This window comes from Ascaphus truei, chromosome 14 (genome assembly GCF_040206685.1).
Source record: "Ascaphus truei isolate aAscTru1 chromosome 14, aAscTru1.hap1, whole genome shotgun sequence".
Classification (NCBI taxonomy): domain Eukaryota; kingdom Metazoa; phylum Chordata; class Amphibia; order Anura; family Ascaphidae; genus Ascaphus; species Ascaphus truei.
The window spans coordinates 25,047,713-25,068,505 of NC_134496.1; the positions used below are offsets into that span (position 1 = coordinate 25,047,713).

The 20,793-nt window shown below is 43.7% G+C and overlaps 1 protein-coding gene and 1 non-coding gene across 7 annotated transcripts in view; both read left to right on the top strand.

The window, feature by feature from the left end:
* Positions 1 to 20,793, top strand: part of RHBDD1 (rhomboid domain containing 1) — a 136,519-nt gene that overhangs the window by 74,002 nt on the left and 41,724 nt on the right. For 2 of the 6 annotated variants that reach the window (XM_075570130.1, XM_075570135.1), the window contains exon 7: positions 6,850 to 7,043. The exons of 3 other annotated variants lie outside the window; for them this stretch is intronic. In XM_075570130.1, the coding sequence (XP_075426245.1) occupies positions 6,850 to 7,028 (179 nt within the window). In that variant the 3' untranslated portion in view covers positions 7,029 to 7,043. Of the gene's footprint in view, positions 1 to 6,849; positions 7,044 to 8,036; positions 8,096 to 20,793 lie in introns of those variants that run through there. One more of the 6 variants, XM_075570134.1, reaches the window with a different exon arrangement.
* LOC142466259 (U6 spliceosomal RNA) lies at positions 15,903 to 16,007 on the top strand. The gene has a single exon (XR_012788113.1). It is a non-coding gene; the product is annotated as a U6 spliceosomal RNA (small nuclear RNA).

Genomic DNA, 20,793 nt, shown 5'->3' on the forward strand with positions numbered 1-20,793 from the left:
GATGGATACAGCACATGGGGGTCTTTAGATGCAAAATAAGTGTTTTATTTGAAGTCCACACATGTTTTTCATGTATGGACTTTAAATAATACACTTATTTTGCAACTAAGGCTGAGTCCCCGCTAGCGCCGAGCACGCTCATGCTTGGAGAGCGCTCCAAGCAAGAGCGCCGGGTGTCCGGTCAATTACGCGCAGGGGGGGGGGCATTGAGCACACTAGAAAGTTAGATTTTTTTGTTTACATAAGTTCCGAGCGCCGGTGAGCGTGTGAGCCCGCACACGAGCGCCGGTGAGCGGGGACTTACATATATCTATATACAGTGTTCGACAAACCTATACATTTGCTCGCTCCGGGCGAGTGGATTTAACCCCCGGGCGAGTAAATATTGGCCCAAGCAGCACACGTTTGGTACTAGGTGGCGAGTAGATTTTTTTGTGTGGGGAGTAGATTTTTTGCTGATTTGTCAACCACTGTCTATATATGTAGCGTTCAGCGATAGCGGGGACGCAGCCTAAAGACCCCCGTGTGCTGTGTCCATCTCTCTAAACTTTCAGGGTGATGTGTATTTTTTATGACTCGTGCATATACCACTATAGGTGGGTGGTTTGTTTATTTTGATTAGTGCCACTTATCCTATTTATAAAAAAAAAAAAAAAAAGTATATGAGACAGGGAGTTATTTAGCTGTTCAGTGCAGGGAACTTTTTCTTCATATATTTGGTGGATTAAAATGTGATGGGGGGGGGGGGAAGAAATTACCACAAGGCACTTTGGGGGTTATTTACTAAAATCTCCAGCTGTGCACCTTCAGCAAACCCAGTGCAGGAGAATTGTACAAGATTTATCAAAGGAAAAACAACAACTGCTTTCAAAGGGATTCCTGTTCTTGGAGAACTACAGGTGTAGCCAATTTAGTTATCCCATTGACCTTTTGTTTCAATAGAGTCGCGTCAGATCTGGGATTATCCGAGCAGCTTTGACGCGACTCTATTGAAACAAAAGGTTATGCGCATTACCTATATCATTTAACCCGTCAATTTGACGTGTCGGACGGTGCAATAACATTATTAGAGATTATCTAACCCAGGGGTGGGCAACTCCAGTCCTCAAAAGATATCAACAGGTCAGGTTTTCAAGATATCCCTGCTTCAGCACAGGTGGCTCAATCAGTGGCTCCCTGTTTATGCACAGGTGGCTCAATCAAAGACTTAGCCACTGATTGAGCCACCTGTACTGAAGCAGGGATATACTGAAAACCTGACTTGTTGGTCGACCTTGAGGACTGGAGTTGCCCACCCCTGATCAAACCTATCCCGTTTCACTTTGCAAAGTGTGCTCGAAATTGTGCCGAAATTCGGGTATTGTTGAAGTATTCAAAGAAAGGCGAACGGGTCAATTGTCAGGGCAAGAACATTCATATCTCTGTTTGTCCTGTTTTGGTGCGAATATTGGAAACTTGCAAAATATAGTCAATACTCGGTTAAGGTGAAATATGCTTTCTAAGTAATATAATCACATTTTACAGTTTTTGGCAATGTTTAATATATTGATGACTGCTTTCGCCGTCGTAAATATCCAGCGTTTGTTATGAACATAAATATAACATTTTAATAATGACTAATTTTAAAACTCACCCCACAAAGCAACCCAACAGCCTGCACTCATGGCTATTCACCCACATTCAGTCACTCCTACCACCCATTGTGACCAAGCACTGCCATCTACCGCACTTATTCCCTCACCTGCTGTCTCTGTAAGTTCCCCATCAAACCTCTTAGATTGTAAGCTCTTCGGGGCAGGGATTTCCTTTCCTGTTGTCTGATTTTGCTGCGCTTACTGTATTATTATAATTCCCTGTACTATATTCTTTGTGAAGCGCTGAGTACACTTTTGGCGCTATATAAATAAAGACATACAATACAATACAATATAAGCAAATGTTTTTGCATATCGTTCGCAATATAATCATACAGACGAAGATTTGTTTTTTGTTTTATTTGTTCCTTTAGCTACCATTCCCTGTCTAGCTTTACTTTTGATACAGGGTTTAAACTAGGGCTCTTCAACTAGTTTTCTAGTGGGCCGCATCCAAAAAGAAGAATATTGCCATGTCATTTTGGATCAACGTAAACACCAAACATCACAGTTCAACGTTTTGCATTTATAACCACTCTCCCATACTGTATACATCTACAAGACCTTGGCTTACCGGTGAGATTCTGTGCAGAAAAATGCCACTGCAATCAGCAGGAGCTGACAGGGCCAAGGGCCAAGACCCTCCGTGAGCCACGTTTGTAACGTGGGGGGCGCCATGGCCTAAATAGTAGCCTGAAATAATTTCGGAAACAGGCAATACTAAAAGATTCCCTATGTTTGGTGCACTGAACAGAAACAAACACTTATAGGAACAAATGCTTGATCCCTGTCCATGATGTGGCGCACACATGCTAATGAAAGGCAGACCGACATTATGTTTTATAGCCAAAATGTGTTCTCTAAATAGTACAGTTCACTGTAGTTAAACAACAAAGAATGGCTGTGCTTTATCATTTACATTTAGTGCCCTGTATAATGACATTGTTAAATAAATGTAAATAATGTTGGCATGGTGTATCTTCTGCATGTGAGTGTATACGTTCTATTCAGTTGAATGGTCTGTAAGCACCACTTTGTAACAATGGGCCTTGGTGTCAACCAACCTCACACTGATGAGACCCAAAAGGTCGAAATAGCCGTCTGTGAGTAGGGTCACTGTATCTGCACTTCTTTAACCCATGCTGTGCTGAAAAGCCTGGTCACGGCAAGATGGTCGCGACCAAATGTCCCATTCCGTACAGTTTCTTGTTGGGGCTATTTTTTATTCCCGAATGTGCTTGCATGAAACGTGAGGGCTGACGGCAGTAAAATAGGACTCGGTGGTCGATACATAGGATTAATCCATCAACCATGGTGACCCCTGCTCTAATTCGCTTTCAGTGGGGTGTAGCAAGCTTGGCCTTTCCTAAAGAGAGTTGTAGTCAAAAGGTTACAAAAACAAGTTTTTAATTACAGCTGAAATGAAACAACCTAATACATGTAAAAATGTACGCCTCAAGGGTTGAGGTGTTAAAATATGATAAGTATTTGATAGCATAACTTAGTGGCACACCCTTTCTGAGGTCAGGGACCTCACATTTCACAGATTGATCCAAGCGATCGTTTCATTAATTCTTACGGATTATAACGTTGATTTATGGCTGTAGGAATGCTAATAAATTCGGCAGTCACAACAAAGTTATCGCTTCTGGGCATCCTGCACTTCTCATAGAAATCCACCTGATTTTAAATGAATTCCATGTGTACTTTACTAGAAAAGTAAGATTTTCTTCATTCATTGTCTTATAGAGAAGATGCATTATCCAATGCCTCAGACGTGACATTTAAAACAGTAAAAACTCAATGGGATAGCTTATTATGGGTAAAAGTATTGTCTAATATGGCTCAGGGTGGAGGCCGTCCATGAAATGATCATTGTTATACAGTATAAACTACTTAGAATCTCGTAGCTCAGTCGTCAAGTTTAAATGGGACATTGTTGATCCAAGGCTCAGCATACAAATCACCAGGACTGCTCTTAAGTGGATAACCCACTGTTGGCCCACTTTGCTCCATGTCCTCGTGTGATTGCACTCTGGTCCTGGTTTTTCCAAAGCTACACTTTATACAGAAATGCAGAACAGTTCTGAACTAGAATGCACCGAGATCAGTGTTAGAAAATAAGGACTGGATTGAAATCTCATAATGCCATTCAGTCAGATGTGCAATGCTAGAACAACCTGTTGAGATGCATATATATGTGTCACGACTGTGCTCGCCACAAACCTGGGTCGGACCGCGTGGCTGAGGTGGGGTTGTAAAAGCACCGACCTTAGACCGCGCAGGCTGATCCGGATTGCGCAGTTCGTAGTCGTACGTAGCAGGATCAGGATAGGAGAAGACAGCATCGCCGGTGGACACGCCAGGGTCAGGACTGGAGACATCAGGGTAAACGTTGTTCAAGCAGGAGTTCGGCAACAGGTAGTCAGGAGAGCCCCGCTTCAGCTTAGGAGCGCGGGAGTGGCCTCTGCGCGTGCGGCGACCATGGCCCATGGTACTGGTCTCAGGAAGTGGTAGACAGACCAGAGTAGCACACCGCCTAGCTGCACTGGTAAACCAGTGCTTCAGCGCAAGAGTTCTGAGCGGGCTGGGGAATCCTCCGTTTCAGCGCAGGAACCAGGACACGGCCTCTCTAGATTAGGGAAAGAGTAGGCCCCAGGAACCAGGAAGCTGAAGATACACAGGGAAACCTCCGCTTCAGTGCAGGAAACCAGGAACAGACCGCTGCATGAATATAGCAGCCGGTCACAGGAAACAAGGAGCTGAAGTAACAAGGAGAGTACTCAGCTTCAGCACAGGAAACAGGAACTGACCGCTGCATGAGACTAGCAGCCAGTCACAGGAATCAGGGAGCTGAAGACAACAAGGAGAGTACTCCGCTTCAGCACAGGAACAGACCGCTGCGTGACACTAGCAGCCGGTCTCAGGAACCAAGGAGACAGACAAGACAAGGCTTATAGCAGAACACAGAGACATCCAGGAAGGACTATGCTCGGCAGGGAGCATTGTGGGAAGGCAACACTTAAAGGTCAGAGAACCAATGGCAGAAGGGGCGTGTGGCAGTATTGCTTTGGTGAGTGAATCCAGGCTGCAGTAAATATCAGGGGAAGTGTTACGGGACTGCACATGTCTGCAAGGTAAGGCAAACATTAAACCGAGGAGCGGATTCCTTACAATATGCATGTATATATTAAATGTGCCTCAGGGGATGCCTGACGAAGTCATCCCAGACGAAACGCGTAGGGTGTTTGAGTGGCAAGTGCAGCAACTCGATATTTTACTGCACACACACACACGGAGAGACTAAAACACATAGGCTGGTGATCGGAAGGCAACCCCAAGCAGAGGATCCAATTTGCGAGGCACTGTGAGTGAGCTGTGAGCCGGAACAACCGGAGGAGGAACAACTGTGAACAGAGGGGCCAGAATGGAGGAGCGCACGGCGCGCAAACATCACATACGGTACACGGAGGGTTTTGATGAGTCTCCCGGTCCTGTCTGCACAGTGAGAGAGGCACTGAATTTACACCAGAAGCTGGATCCAGGCTACAAGTGTTGGGGTTTGAGATTTTATCTCATGAATGCTTTTGTTCTAGATCTGTTTGTGAGTGCGCATTTTAGATTATTTTTCAGTCCTACATAAATTGTGAAACTTTAATACACTATGAGTGCGCCTGGGTTTGACCCCAGTTTAGTTATGTTCAGTGATAATCCATCATGTGTTTTCAAAACCGTGCTGCAGGGCTTCCTTCATATTATAGAGCAGTGCTATAAATTTTCCTCCAAATTTCAGCAATACTCTGATACTTTCTCAGGCTGATTTTACGGCCATAAATCACACAGTTTAGAATTTTCCAATATTGTCGGTGTCTCCGCCTTATTCCTTGGGCTTCTGCCATGACATTGCCACAGGGTACCTATAATACCAGGGAATCTTCCATTCAGGTTGCTCAAAAAAAATGTTAAAAAAATCAAACCTTGGGCTTTAATGAAGGTTAAAAGGTAATACAGTGTCATTTTATGGTGTCAAGGCTTCATTATTTTCCATACTTACCCAACCTGGCTAAAATAAATGTTCTTGTTCGGTGTTGTTTTGAGATTGGTCTACAACCGAATTAAATTTCAGTAAGTTCAGTGCTTAGTTTCAGTTCTTAGTTTCAATAAGTTCGGTGTTCCTTGTTTCAATAGGTTCGGTGCTTGGTTTCAGCAGGTTCGGTGCTTGGTTTCAGCAGGTTCGGTGCTTGGTTTCAGCAGGTTCGGTGCTTGGTTTCAGCAGGTTCGGTGCTTGGTTTCAGCAGGTTCGGTGCTTGGTTTCAGCAGGTTCGGTGCTTGGTTTCAGCAGGTTCTGTGCTTGGTTTCAGCAGGTTCGGTGCTTGGTTTCAGCAGGTTCGGTGCTTGGTTTCAGCAGGTTCGGTGCTTGGTTTCAGCAGGTTCGGTGCTTGGTTTCAGCAGGTTCGGTGCTTGGTTTCAGCAGGTTCGGTGCTTGGTTTCAGCAGGTTCGGTGCTTGGTTTCAGCAGGTTCGGTGCTTGGTTTCAGCAGGTTCGGTGCTTGGTTTCAGCAGGTTCGGTGCTTGGTTTCAGCAGGTTCGGTGCTTGGTATCAGCAGTTGCGGTGCTTGGTTTCAGCAGGTTCGGTGCTTGGTTTCAGCAGGTTCGGTGCTTGGTTTCTGCAGGTTCGGTGCTTGGTTTCAGCAGGTTCGGTGCTTGGTTTCAGCAGGTTCGGTGCTTGGTTTCAGCAGGTTCGGTGCTTCGACAACCCCAGATCTTATTAAACTGAGGATTGTAGTCTAAGTTGCAAATGGGACCATTTTATTGGCTAACAACAATTGCTAATTAAATTGTATCCTATCTGCCTAAAATAAAACTGGATGTGTTCCTTCTATCAAGGGAAATGTTTCACTGTAAAACATCCACGTGGACTTTCCATCTGGCTCCAATAAAAGGTACATATCAGAAGATAACCTGCACAAACTCAGGTTCTTTTACATAGATCATTGCTGATGTGTACCGGCCATGGCACGCTGTGGCAGCTGCTTGTTCTATATGGCTCTATAGACCATGAGACGAGATGCAGGGTGCATTTGCAGTGCTAATGAGCAATTAGGATGTTCTTCCCTGTCAATTAACTTGACAAATCACGGGCCTGAATGAGCAATGTCACTTTCAAGGGATGCACAGTATATTTCCAAAAAGCATGTCATTGTTTCCAATTACAGGGACGGAGGAGAAGCAGCTAACCGCAGGTAACAAAATAAACCATCTGATTCGGGAGAAACAGATGGCTCTTCACATAAATAGGTGCTGGTTTACCCTTTCCCTGCTGGAGAATATTACTCGTACTTGCAGCATTGAAGAGGTAAATCCTACACAGGCTGAAGGAGCAGCTCAGTGGTAATGTCCTTGCCTTTGAAGTGGGTGAATCCCAGTGGCAGCTCTCCTTGGGACTTCAGGCACCCAAATTAAATTGTAAGCTCTTCAGGATAGGGACTACATGTACCTGCACATTTCTAAGTACAGTACTGCATACTCTGTCAACACTATAGAAGAAAACATGTTGTTATAGATGTCAGATGTCGTTTTATATAAAAACAGAGTGATTGTCAAGTCTGCGCCCTTGCTGATCACAGTAGTAGTATTAGTGGCGCCCTTGCTGATCACAGTAGAAGTATTAGTGGTGCCCTTGCTGATCACAGTAGTAGTATTAGTGGTGCCCTTGTTGATCAAAGTAGAAGTATTAGTGGTGCCCTTGCTGATCACAGTAGTAGTATTAGTGGTATCCTTGCTGATCACAGTAGTAGTATTAGTGGTGTCCTTGCTGAGCACAGTAGTAGTATTAGTGGTATCCTTGCTGATCACAGTAGTAGTATTAGTGGTGTCCTTGCTGAGCACAGTAGTAGTATTAGTGGTATCCTTGCTGATCACAGTAGTAGTATTAGTGGTGTCCTTGCTGAGCACAGTAGTAGTATTAGTGGTATCCTTGCTGATCACAGTAGTAGTATTAGTGGTGTCCTTGCTGAGCACAGTAGTAGTATTAGTGGTATCCTTGCTGATCACAGTAGTAGTATTAGTGGTGTCCTTGGTGATCACATTAGTAGTAATACTAGTATTGCCAAACCAAAGCTGCTGGCGTTATTACAGTACTTATCAGTTACCTTTTCAAAATAAAAATCGGATGAATAGCCAGGGCTGGGTCAGCAAATCCTGCCATGTTTACCATGTCTGGGTTGGCATGCCACATCTCACATAACCGCGGGGCATACTGCACTTATACCATACATGCCTGTTAGGGTAGACCTCTTCCCACTCCAATATATTTGGGGCATCATTTTCCCCCCAATCACTGTTTGGTCTCTCACTCATTTCTTTCATCTCACCGTCAACCTTTCTCCATCTCACTCTTTAGGTCATAATCTGTTAACCTTATGTACTACCATCTACAGACATTAGTAATGCCATAGTGACCGACAAGATGTGAAATTCAAAGAGAAGAGGTGTATGGGAAATATAAACAAAAACATCAATTGTACATGAATTATCATTGTGTACACACCAGAAGATACAAGCTTGCACGACAACTGTAATGTTGTGTATGTGAATTTTGTTGTAATAGTGCTGCCTTAAATTAAAATGCAGTAACCAGTATATTGTGATCCCTTGTAAGTGAGAACATGTCCCTTTTTGAGTGCTCACGTACCATAATTCATTATGATGTAGTTTGATAGGCGAGTACAAACAGATTTGTTAGCTGATCAAGACAGCAAGTAGCCCACTGTACCCGACACTGGCGTCATGCATTGCGGTTATGATCAAAGATCAGAACAGTAACTAAGTGGGAATACCAGTATTGGGTACTGTAACAGGGGAGTTGTCCCTGTTCAGGTAATGTGCCTCTAATCCAGCAGTGTGGTGGTTAACTGCTGGTAGTCAATTAACAAACACCACCTGCCTGATTAGATTGCTTAGAAAAGCCTGTCTTTTGAGACAGAAAGAGAGACTCCTTAGCTCACACCTGAGCTGAACTTGGAGACAGAGCAGAGATTGTCCTCGACTCTCACAACTTGTCTTGAGCCCTGCCAGAAGAAACAGCAGAGCTGCTTCCAAGACAAAGGGGACAAGATTCTAACCTGGAGCCTGATATTTCCTGTGCACACAAGGGTGCGGTTCCAAGAGAGCAGAGAAGCTTCCCCTACAGCAGCCCAGCTAACAGATAAGACTTTCATTTACAAGACTTTTTATATCTGTTCATTTCATGCTATTTGTTTGGGGTGGGAGACATGCTTATCTAAAGGGAGTGGTGGATTGCAAAGTATTTCACTAGAAATACTCCCAAGTGAATAGAAGCTTTGTTTACCCCTTATTTGGATGGTTTCCTGATGTTAAGGAAACAGGCGCAATAAAAGCCTTATTTAATTTTACTATAACCAGACTCCCTTGCATACCTCTGTGAGCGTCCGCCTACATATGGTGTCCGAAGTGGGACGAGAGGTGGTCTTTGAAGTTAGAAATGACCGGAGATTTTTTCTGTGAAATTTTTTTTATGCTTTTTGCCTACAAACAGTCTGAGCAACTTAAAAAAAAACTCATGCAGCAGAGACCAGAGTTAACGTGATACACACCACTGCACTGAAACTTACAAAATCACAGATGGACTCTTTTCCCCAATCCCAAGAGGAGAGAGAGACTGCTGAAGCAGGTAAACCTTATTTGCCTATCACAATAAAGTGTAATATGGTCATTGAAATAGGGGGTTTGCCTTCCAGCCATAGTCAGGGTTCAAAAAGTGAGTTAGCCCTTGAAAGGGATAGGCATTTGTTATTTTCAAATGTTTAGCTGAAACAGTGAATACAGATGGTGACCCATGAGCGGTACTGATTCTGCAAGTAAAGGCTGCCTCACCGCATAGGACTACCAGTTGTGAATGGAGTATATGCAGAAAAATGTGAAAATTGATGCAAGACTGTGCTGAAGCAGGGGAATTTTCAGTAAACAAGTGCTGAGGGTAAAATTGCCTACTAAAAAAAAAGGAATTGCTGAACTGTGTAAAAGGTATCCCAAAGTGTGAAGAGTAAATGTTATAATACCCAAAGTTGAGACTGAACTCAAGCAGAAAATCACATTATTTGGCTGTAGCAGAGAGATTGCACCTAGCAAGTAAATGGTGTAAAGCAAACAGAAGTTTTTACCTAGCAACTACACATCCAGCATACCTAATGAGAGATTACACCTAGCAAGTAAATAGTGTAAAGCAAATACAGTAGACGTTTTTACCTAGCAACTGCACATCCTGTATACCTGATGAGAGAAAATGTGTGCACAGTACTGCTGATATTGTAAAACTTATCCAAGAAAGAAAAAGCCTACAGAGATGTCTGTGAGAGCTACGACCTCTACAAGCAAAATATGCCCACCTGTAGGACTACCACAATTGGGGGTTCTAGCAAATACAGTGGCAACAGCTGCAATAGCGCCTCCTGAGGTCAGGAAGAAAATTACACCTGATAGCCTCAAAATGGAGGACAAGATGCAGCGTTCCTGTAATGAACCCTACCCCACGGAAGAGTGGCCCTTCCAGTCCAATAAAGAGGAAGACATCTCTTACGGGGAACCCGAACCGAGTCACACCCACAAAACACCCCAAGTATGGTGGGGGTGCCTGAACTCGGCACGAACCGAAAAGACCGCTCCCTATGATGACGAATATGATCAGCAGGAGAAAGAGCGGGAGCAGCAGATCACCCAATATTTCCATCATCTAAAGCAACTGCAAGAAAAGCCTGGCGTATATAAGGGAGCTGCTGAAGTATCAAATAAAGAAGGAGACCCCAGTATTCCTGATGGGACGGAGTCATCCAAAACAAAAGGGCGGAAAAAGAAAAGCGGTTCTTCACTTACTGTGGAAGGAACAGACACGTCCGCAGACCCTGTGGAGAAAAAGGGGGACCGAGATGCCCTGCAGCCTAGATAACCGAATATCCAGAGGGCCCAAGGCAGAAGTCGTGTACCCCAAAGAAGTGTCTGTCCGGTGCCAACAGTGAGGAACCCTCAACTAGTCATCCCAGGGAAGCGGAGCCAGAACCAGTGAGTGTCGATCCCTTGACCAGCCCTGAGGATGCCCTGAAAAATGCCAGACGAGACTGTGATATACTCCGTGAACAATTGAAACAAAAGAAAGATGATTACGCGGAGCTACTGAAAGATAATGCTGAGTTACAGAAGATGGTGCTCGCAATGTACTCTGCAGTCAGGACAGAATTGGACGATCTCAAGACTGAGCTAGATACTGCAAATGCTACTATTTCCGCCATGGATGAAAAGCAGAGCCAATCTGATAAAATGATGGCTACGCTAAAGCGGAAGTATGAGGAGGCACTGAAGCAGATGACAGTCTTCCAGCAAGAGGTTCACACTCTTCGCATAGAGCTGAATGCCTCACAACAGGAGGTCAACAGTGTCCGGACAGAGGTGGACGTATCTCAGAAAGAGGTTCAGACACTCCGCAGAGCACTGGATGCCTCACATCATGAGACCAACAGTTGCCGCACAGACCTGGAAGTTTCCAGAAAAGAACTACACAGTCTCACTGAGGAGCTGGACATTTCTAAAGAAACGATTGTCAATCTTAAGACAGATCTCAAAGTCTCTCAGAAGGAGCTTCAGACCCTCAACCTAGAGAAGGAAGTCTCACGCCAGGAGACTGTCATTCTCAAAACAGATGTGCGTAAATGGAAGGAGGACTGCAAGGAGGCCCTGAATAGTACAGAGACTGAAAAAGGAGAAAATTTAAGATTAAAAAGAGAGAACTTAAAACTGGAAGAAGAAAATTTTCATTTGACAGACGAAGTCAAGGAAAAGAATGAAAAGCTACACAAGCTTAAGGAAATAAATAGACTTTTGGAAGGTGAGAAGTTTGAAGCAGAGCACCGACTGCAGAACCAACTGCAAGGTCTGCGTACGAACCTCGAGAAGGCTGAGGAGAAGCAGCGAAATCTGCAGGAAGAAAATCTGCAGGCTGTTAAAGAAATTCAAGTGCTGCAGGAACGTCTGATGACTCAGTATGTCCCCGCAAAACAGCATGAGAAACTGAAGGCTACCCTGAGCGCCACCAAAGCGTCGCTAGAGGCCAAGCTTAGAACCCAGGTGACCCGGCACAAATGGGAGCACAAGAAGGTCCAGAAACTAAAACAAGTAACTGTGGCCCGAGCAAAGAAATTCATAGTGCTTCACAATGCAATAAAAATGTGGAAGCAAGCTCAGAGAAAGCAAAGCGTGCAGATAAATTCCCTGAGAAGAGACTTGCAAGACGCACTCAAAAAACAGGGATCTCTCGCGGATGAGATTACAGTCCTACAAGGACAAGTATTGACCCTGACTAAGCGTCAGTATCCCACAGCCACAAAAACCCATGAAGACAAGGGTACAGTGAGAGCTGGGAATACTGCTCATCTGAAAGAAAAGGTTGCAAAATTTGAACCACCTAAACAAGCACAAGCAAAACCTTCAGCCACCCAACAGGCAACAAAAGAAGGTACACGTGCTGAATCAAAACCAGAAGAATCCTTAGCTGATGAAGCTGAAAAGATGGGACATTCTCTGGAAGTGGGTGTTAACCCCAAAGAGGCTGAACTAGCAACCCCATTGAGTGGGAAAAGGGCAGAGAGACAGCTTCAAGAGCGGAAAACTCAAAGGGCTGTTTTTAAACGCTCTGCAACTGCTGCCATACAGTATGCCTACAATAAGACGAGCACCCGACGTGAGGGAAATCTTATGACCGCGCACGTAGCAAGAAGACTATACTTAGAAAAAGTCCTCCTCGAGCGACTGAGGAGTGCTGATCTCAAGCACCTTCGGGAGGAGACACGAATAAACTGGAGAAAGGGCTCCAATCCCATGCCAACTTCTTGCAGGCCAACATAGCATATTGCGGTTTGGACCTGCAAACCTAAAACTGACTATGCACTGCTGGCAGGATCCAACGAAGGTCACTGGTAAGATTCAGGGGTTCTCGTTCTCGAGATACCAATTTTAGATCTTTGACTGTCACTGATCGGCTCATTATTGTTATGTTTTCTATTATGTATAGTGCTGGGCAATTTTCCAGAATCCTCAAATCTATTATCATTATTTAACTTAATGTAGAAGAAATGCATTGAAAAAGGTGTCGGCGAAAAATCTATTGCCACCTCACCCCTGGCTCACCTGCCAACTCAAAATACTCCGCCTCTCCTTTTGCACAGCCAAGAGATCATGGAAATCTTTTCCATCCTCACTAGCCATCTTCCAATCCCCCGTCCACCAATACACCTCCACTCTGAAATCGCAAAAACAAATATGCTATAACACCCTTATCAAATCACTATCACCTCATCCGCGCCATCTGTTCTCCACCCTAAACAATCTGCTACAACCCTCCCCATCTCTCTTGCCTAAGCTACCCTCCCCATCTCAGCCATGGACCTTGCCTCCTAATTTTTAACAAAAAAATTAACAACATACGTGCTTCCTACCCCACTGCTGCCCCCTCCCCTCCATCCACCACCGCTACCCACTCTTTCCCCTCCTTCTTTCCAATCTCTCATGATGGTCTCCTCTCAACCATCAAATGCTCTCTTCCCACCACATCCCCTTCTGACACCACACTCCACCCCTCCTCCCCTAACCCTATCTTTTCTCCTTCAACCTCTCCCTATCCAGCGGACAATACCCAGACTTCTTCAAAACTGCAATAGTAATCCATCTCCTCAAAAAAAAACAATTTCTCAACCCTGCCCTACCCGCAAACTTTCACCCTATCTCACTCCTTCATACTTCTCCAACTCTCCACCTTCATCCACACTCATTCCCTCCTTCCCTTTGTCCAGTCTGGTTTCGATCCCTCACACTCTACTGAAACTGCCCTCCTCACCTCAACTTTCTCTCCCAAGAACGCCACTACAAACTCTCCTCCATCCTCATCCTCCCCAACCTCTCTTCAACCTTGGACACCGTCGATCACCTAACTTATCTCCACACTCACCAACCTTGGCATCACTAACACCGCCCTCTCATGGCTCTCATCCTCGCTCTCCCACCGAGATTGGGCATTCCCCAAGGCTCCGTCCTTGGTCCTCTCCTCTTTTCCCACTGCCCCTCTTTGACCTCATCTCTTCCCATTAATTCAACGTCCATTGTTTTGCAGATGACATCCAAATCTATGTCTCCTTCCCACTATTCTCACCTGAATTTTCAACCCGTATCTCTGCCTGCCTTTCTGCCATTTCCATCTGGGTGTTCTCCCACTTCCTACATATTAAACCAGCTAAGACTGAATTTCTCAAGTTTCCTTTTTCCTCCCCCCCACCATCTCCTCCCCCCTCATCATCTCCCCATCATCTTCTTCTCGCAGCCTCTGAGTCACCTTTAACCTTTGACCCTTTCCCTCCTCTTCGCCCAACACATCACCTCCATCACTACCACCTACACAACATAAGAAACATGTGTCCACTCATTTGTATCTTCTCTGCCAAACTTCTCATCCACTCCCTCATCTTCACCTGTCTCGACTACTGTAACTCCTTTCTCCTTGATCTCCCCCTCTACTCCTCCATACCCCTTCAACAAATCCAAAACACTGCAGCCCGTACACTTCTCAATCTCCCACGCTCTGCCCACGCCATGCCTCTCCTCTCCCAACTTCCTTGGCTACCCACCCACCAGCGTTCCCTCTTCAAATTCCTCACCCTGGTCTCCAAATCTCTCCATGGTCTTGCTCCTCACCTTTCAGCACTCCTCTCTCGCTACACACTTTCCCGTCATCTTCACTCCCTGACTGCCACAACCCTCACTCCCGCCCCCACAGCCCCCTGTGCCTCCTCTCATTTGTCTTACGTGCCCCTCTCCACTGGAACAATCTCCCCCACCACATCCAATCTGCCCCCTCCCTATCTTCAGAAGCCAACTCAGAACTTGTCTCTTCTCCATCACATTCCATGATACCCCATTAACCTCCTGCCCACCAACCAAGCAAGTTTTACTAACTAATGTACTGTACAGCGCCCTGGATAAGGGCGCTATATAAATGTTGTTATAAATAAATAAATTGCATGGTTATTATTAATGGCAACTTTCTTATCACATGCAATAATTGATTGGTCCCCACTGACCTTGGCTACGTGACTAGAAATCCCTTCTGTTTTAAATCAAGAAAATGTACAATGTTATTTATGGAGACTAAATTTACATTTTGCATTCAGTGTGTCAAAAACATAATTCCATTATGAAGCTTATGAGTGCTGAGCTAATGGGTGTACAGTACATTACTTGCGTGTGCCGTGTTCTGCCTTTCATTGTCTCTGTGTATGCAGGAATGTTTTTAAGTAGTGTTTTTCGACTTAATGTACAGGTAATGTTCTCACAGTAAACGGTAGTATATATAGGAAACAAACAGTTATAAATAGGAATCCATTAGCCGCACTGTTATTTTCCAATAATGCTGTGTTCATATCAGAAACCACAAGGGCAAAGTTCAAATGTTTATACGTCATAATGGAAATGTTGAAAACAACACTTGAAAGCGACTGTAAGAGATGTTTGCAGAGGTACATTTAATGGAGACCGATTAGGGGGAAATTAAATCCTGGCTTTATTGCGCCTGTTCCTTTAACAAGGCAAAACATACAAAAACAAACAAAATATAGGCCTACTCCACTTTGGAGAATAATTAAACTTTTATTCCAGCCCTTTCTAACTGGGTGTGTAGCTAAGCTGGTTACCCCCCCCCCCCCCCACACACACACACACACACTAGTCCAACAAGAGAGTCTCTTATCTGTTTGTTGTAGCTGTAGGCCTTTCTGTTCTCCTGGGTCAGCATCCTTGTGTGCTATGGCACTCGCTGTTTCCAGGTATACAGGTCTTGTCCCACGTTTCTTGCTGTCAGCATACAGTCCTTCTGTGTGCATCAAGACATCATCTTTTCCTCAGGTCAGCCCATTGTGGGCTAAGGAAATCTCTGCAGTCCTCCTTCTCCTTATGTCAACCCAAATGTTAGCTAAGGAATCTCTCTCCTGTTTCTCACATCAGGCTTTTTCTAAGAGTCCTAATCAGCCAGTTGGAATCTGGTTGATTGCTTGTGTGCAATTAACCAGCACACGGCTGGATTTAGAGGCAGTTTCTCTCAAACAGTGATAAGTCCCTGTTACAGCGACACTTTATATTCTGGCCCTCCGCTGGAAAACGAATGAGAACAAGAAACAATATGGACTTAGCAATCCTACTTCTGGCAATACTGTTAGAATCATCCAAAGCTTTATCCACTGATATTGGAAATATGCAGAGAAGATTAGCATGGTGCCTGAAAAAGGATGACATGCACATTTGGGAAGTTTTGTACTAGTGCACATTACTTCCGTAGTTTTTTCTAGACACGTCAAAACAGCTGAACCTTAATTTACTTGTAAAATGAAGATCGCCCAAGACAGGTATGACCCCCCCCTCCCCGCCCCCTTCCCCACAAACAACTACTGTAGGTACCTTTGACCCGGGGTGCTCAATTCCAGTCCTCAAGCCCCCACCAACTGGTCAGGTTTTAAGGATTAAACGGTTATTAATTTATTTGTATTGACGTGGTGCAGCGTTAGGCAATGTACAATGTGCAACGTAAACATAGTATTTGACTGAGCCACCGGTGCTGAAGCAGGGATATCCTGCAAACCTGGCCTGTTGGTGGCCCTTGAGGACTGGAGTTCGCCACTCCTGATCTAAGGAATAATTTTAGTATTGGTGCATTCTGCAACAATTCACACACTGGCTTAAGAAAGTAATGGCACTGTGAATAAAACCAACATGTGTTAGACACGGGAGAAAGCAATGTAGAAAGACGTTTCGATTATTTATCCTAACAGTAGGAAACAGAAAGGTAGAGAGGAAACCCCAAAAAATGCTGTTAGGTGCCTGTGTTTTTGTGCCAGAAAGCTGCTTGTTATCATGACACAGCTACCTGTAGGGATTGTGCACTCTTCCTTACAGCCATGAAGAAGCACAGTTCATAGCTTATGCATCTTTTGCTTTTTGGCAGCTGCCAGAAAAACGTGGTTTGGCTGGATCACAAGTACGTATGACAGGAGAACTACATTGTATGCCTTACATCAGTTACACGTTCCCAGAGCTGATCACATCCTTCTCTTGGCAATTTTAATCAATAAAGTCCCATGCATTTCACTAAATGTAAGAGCGCACATACTTAACAGAACCGTGTGCGGATTGATGTTAGTTATTCAGTGAACATACAGAGTATGGGATAAATATGTTGTTCAAAGTACATATTTGGTCAAAAGCCAAAGATATAGTATTGTATTGATAGAAATACAACTAAATACACTTCTAGTAGAAGATCCTGCAACATATATTGACATTCAATAAAGTGAAATCACTCAACATACTAACCTCTACTTTCACCACTATCATTTTCTTTTCGAAAGTCATCCTAATGATCTGAAAGATTATGGGCCATGTTTGCCAAGCGGTGTTATCCGATAAGACATCTTACTGCACCAGCAAACAACTTGCAACCCATTAACTTGAGGGCATCATGTGGAATAGCACTGCTTAGCAAATATGGGCCCTTATCTTCAAACAGCACAAACCAACAAATAATATAGAATATGCAATACACGCTGCTTTGATAGGAGCTCAAGATAAACTCTGGAAAGATACCGCTGCGATTCCAAAGTGAAAATGGCAGGTGCTAATGAAGCCGCATTTATTTGGCATCGGTGTTTATCCAAAACACAAAGAACCATACCAGCCCTAGCCATATCATCCCTGGAGACGTGTAGATTGTGGTACCATTTAGGTGGACCAACCCTACTGGAACTTGAGGAAGAGACGTGAGCTTTGGAAAGCTCTATATTCAATTCATTTGTCAAGAATTCTCATATGAGTTGACCTAAAAGTATCACATCCTACAACCAGTCTACACAATAATATTGTAATTACTTTGCATAATTTATCCATCGAATAAGGGGGACAAAGATTTTAAATAGTCAAATACTGTTGAAATGGTGTTGTGTAAGACAGAGGTGCTCAAAGCCAGTCCTCAAGACACCCAACGGGTCAGGTTTTCAGGATATCCCTGCTTCAGCACAGGTGGTTCAGTCTCCACTTCAACACAGGTGCCTAAATCAATCCCTGCTTCAGCACAGGTGACTCAATCCCTGCTGAGTCACCTGTGTTGAAGCTGGAATATCCTCAATCTGACCTGTTGAGGGGGGGTCATGAGGACTGGAGTTGAGCACCCCCGGTGTTGGGAAGTATTTTTGTCAACGCCCTTGCAAAACGGGGTATTATTTTTAGCTCCCATGAATGTCTTGCAAGCAGCATCTGTGTACAATACATGTGGATTTATTGGTTTAGAACTTTGCAGTACTTTTCCCCCAAAACCTCCATATAATACAGCTCTAGGGTCTATCTTTTTGTAATATAAACCTATAAAGATAGCACACCTAACTTGCATACTGTAACATGGATACATTCCACCTCCGGACGTGTCAGAGCAATAGAAATTACGCAATCTTAGTTAATCAAGTTAGGACAATATCAGATTTATACTGTAGTTGTGCCATGCTTTTGTTGGCCGGAATGTTATGATTTAACGTTCCCCAAACAGGATAGAATGTATTTTCCAGATCCCCCGACCATACCACGCTGGTTTATCGGCCGTTCTGCATTCAGTGCTGGAAACTCTCATAACTTGAGAAAATAAAGGCTATTTCTTTGAATGCATGTTTTGTCCTAAATCCAAAAACAACATTTTTTTTTGTCCCCCTCCAAGTTGTGAAAAGTTTGGAGGCAATATTAAATGCATCTCTCTACTGACCTTCATTAACACCAAGGAGAAATGTTTTTCATTCCTGGAAATTCAAGCCCCCGTGTCCAATGTCTTCAATATCAAAAATAAAGATGTTATGAAACATGCCATTTATTTTATGTTCTCTTTATAGAACAAGGGTGTTTTTCTTGTCCGATTTTCATGGAAGCAGATGCTCTTATCTACGTTGTGTGTTTTAAAGATGGCCACCCTTTTGATTGAGATACTGATGCTTGTGTTAGTGGTTTAGGGATTTATTTTAGATTTAAAATACTCACAAACATGAATGGCTGCAAAATTATGGTAAATTAAGGAGGAGCAATATTGTGATTATTTCAAATGACTAACAGCTCTGGAATGCTCTTCCCCGCAATATCCGACTGGCACCCTCTCTCTCTCCACCTTTAGGACCTTTCTTAAAACACACCTCTGTATTGAAGCATACGAGTAGCTCTGTGGCTGATACTATACACCTTACACATCGACCTTGGCCCCTTGCAGACTCACTTAACAGAAACCCTCCTCCTCTCTGTACGTTCTTCCTACTTACCAACTGTAGGTTGTAAGCTCTTCCGTGCAGGGATCCCCCTTTCCTAGTTTTAACTTTATGTCTGGAACACTTATTCCCATTATGTGTTATATTATTATGTCACGTATATTACTGCTGTGATGCGCTATGTACCTGTTCGGTGCTATATACAGTAAATAAAGATATACATACATTATATTTGTGTGGTATTTTGGCTTCAACATACCACTTGTGAGCACATTCACGTCTCAGACAGGTCTGCAAACCTGCCTTTCCGCATTATCTCTGAGCATTCAGTGCTTCCACTGCAGCCAGGGATTCTGGGAAAGGATATGCAAATCACGCAGTGTCACCTTTTGCTTCCTGTCCATTTTAACATGGACCCGAAATGTTCAATGTTTTAAGTAGCAGGTTTTTCATGTACCTGTGCAGGACAGGTCTATTAAGGCCATTCTCCCTCCACTGCAGAGGTAAATGAGAATTTTCACAGGTAGTGTTAGGACCTGCATACTGGTCATGCCGTGACGTGGCGGCAGGCTTATAACGCTTTGGCCAAAGGGATCAACTAAATGACCCTTACTCATGAGAATACTAACATTTGAAATATTTAACTATGTATTTTGTCACATTGGATGTGGCATTGGATATTTTTGTCTTTTGTTGTATACATTTGGTCATGCTCAGCAGCACTCCTTTTGATATATATATATTAACAGTGTTCGACAAATCCATTAAAATACAGGCCCGTGGCGACTGGATTTGACCCCGTGGCGACCTCCTCATGGCCGACACCAAGCAGGGCGGGATAGGGGGCGGGACTAGGTGGCGAGTAGATTTTTTGGTTCGGCGAGTAGATTTTTGGGTGATTTGTCAACCACTATATATATATATATATATATATATATATATATATATATATATATATATATATATATATATATATATATATATATATATAATGTGGTGTGTTCTTGAGTTAGAGCTTGCTGGGATTGTGTGTTTATTAATTTGCTCTATATTGATCTAAGTCGGTGGACTTTCTTTGGTTAAAGAACCCCACCCCTCTCTAACAGCGTGTCTGAGATCAGATGCATTGTAAGGAACCCCAACCCTCTCTAATAACATGTCTGAGATCAGATGCATTGTAAGGAACCCCAACCCTCTCTAATAGCGCATCTGAGATCAGATGCATTGTAAAGAACCCCACCCCTCTCTAACAGCGTGTCTGAGATCAGATGCATTGTAAGGAACTCCGACCCTCTCTAATAGCGCGTCTGAGATCAGATGCATTGTAAATTATTTTGTATTTGGTGACATTTTAAAATGACCTGAAAATTACACGGAACTCTTTAGGGATGCCAAGGGAACCTAAGTGTTCCTAGGAACCCTGGTTGAAAAACACTGATTTCAATGCAGCGTAGAAGACATTTAAATGGCCACTCACCATAAGAATACCATTTACATTTATACCAGTAAAGTGCTGATTACAACAATCCAGACCATGTCATGTTGTAAGGTTTATTTTTAACAGCCCATATATATGACAGTAATTACAGTATAACACACTACAGACACAAGTTATCCTCTTCATGGACATACAGTACAAATTAAACATTATATCTCGTTTAGCATCCTTATCCATTTACAGCAGACAGCTCAACTGCTTCATTCTGCTGAAATACACATATGCATGGGCATAGCCAAAAAACAAAACATCCATAGACACATTCTTAACTAGAGTCCTTTAGTGTTTCTTAAACCGATAGCTCTTCATTGTACAGTGGGAAG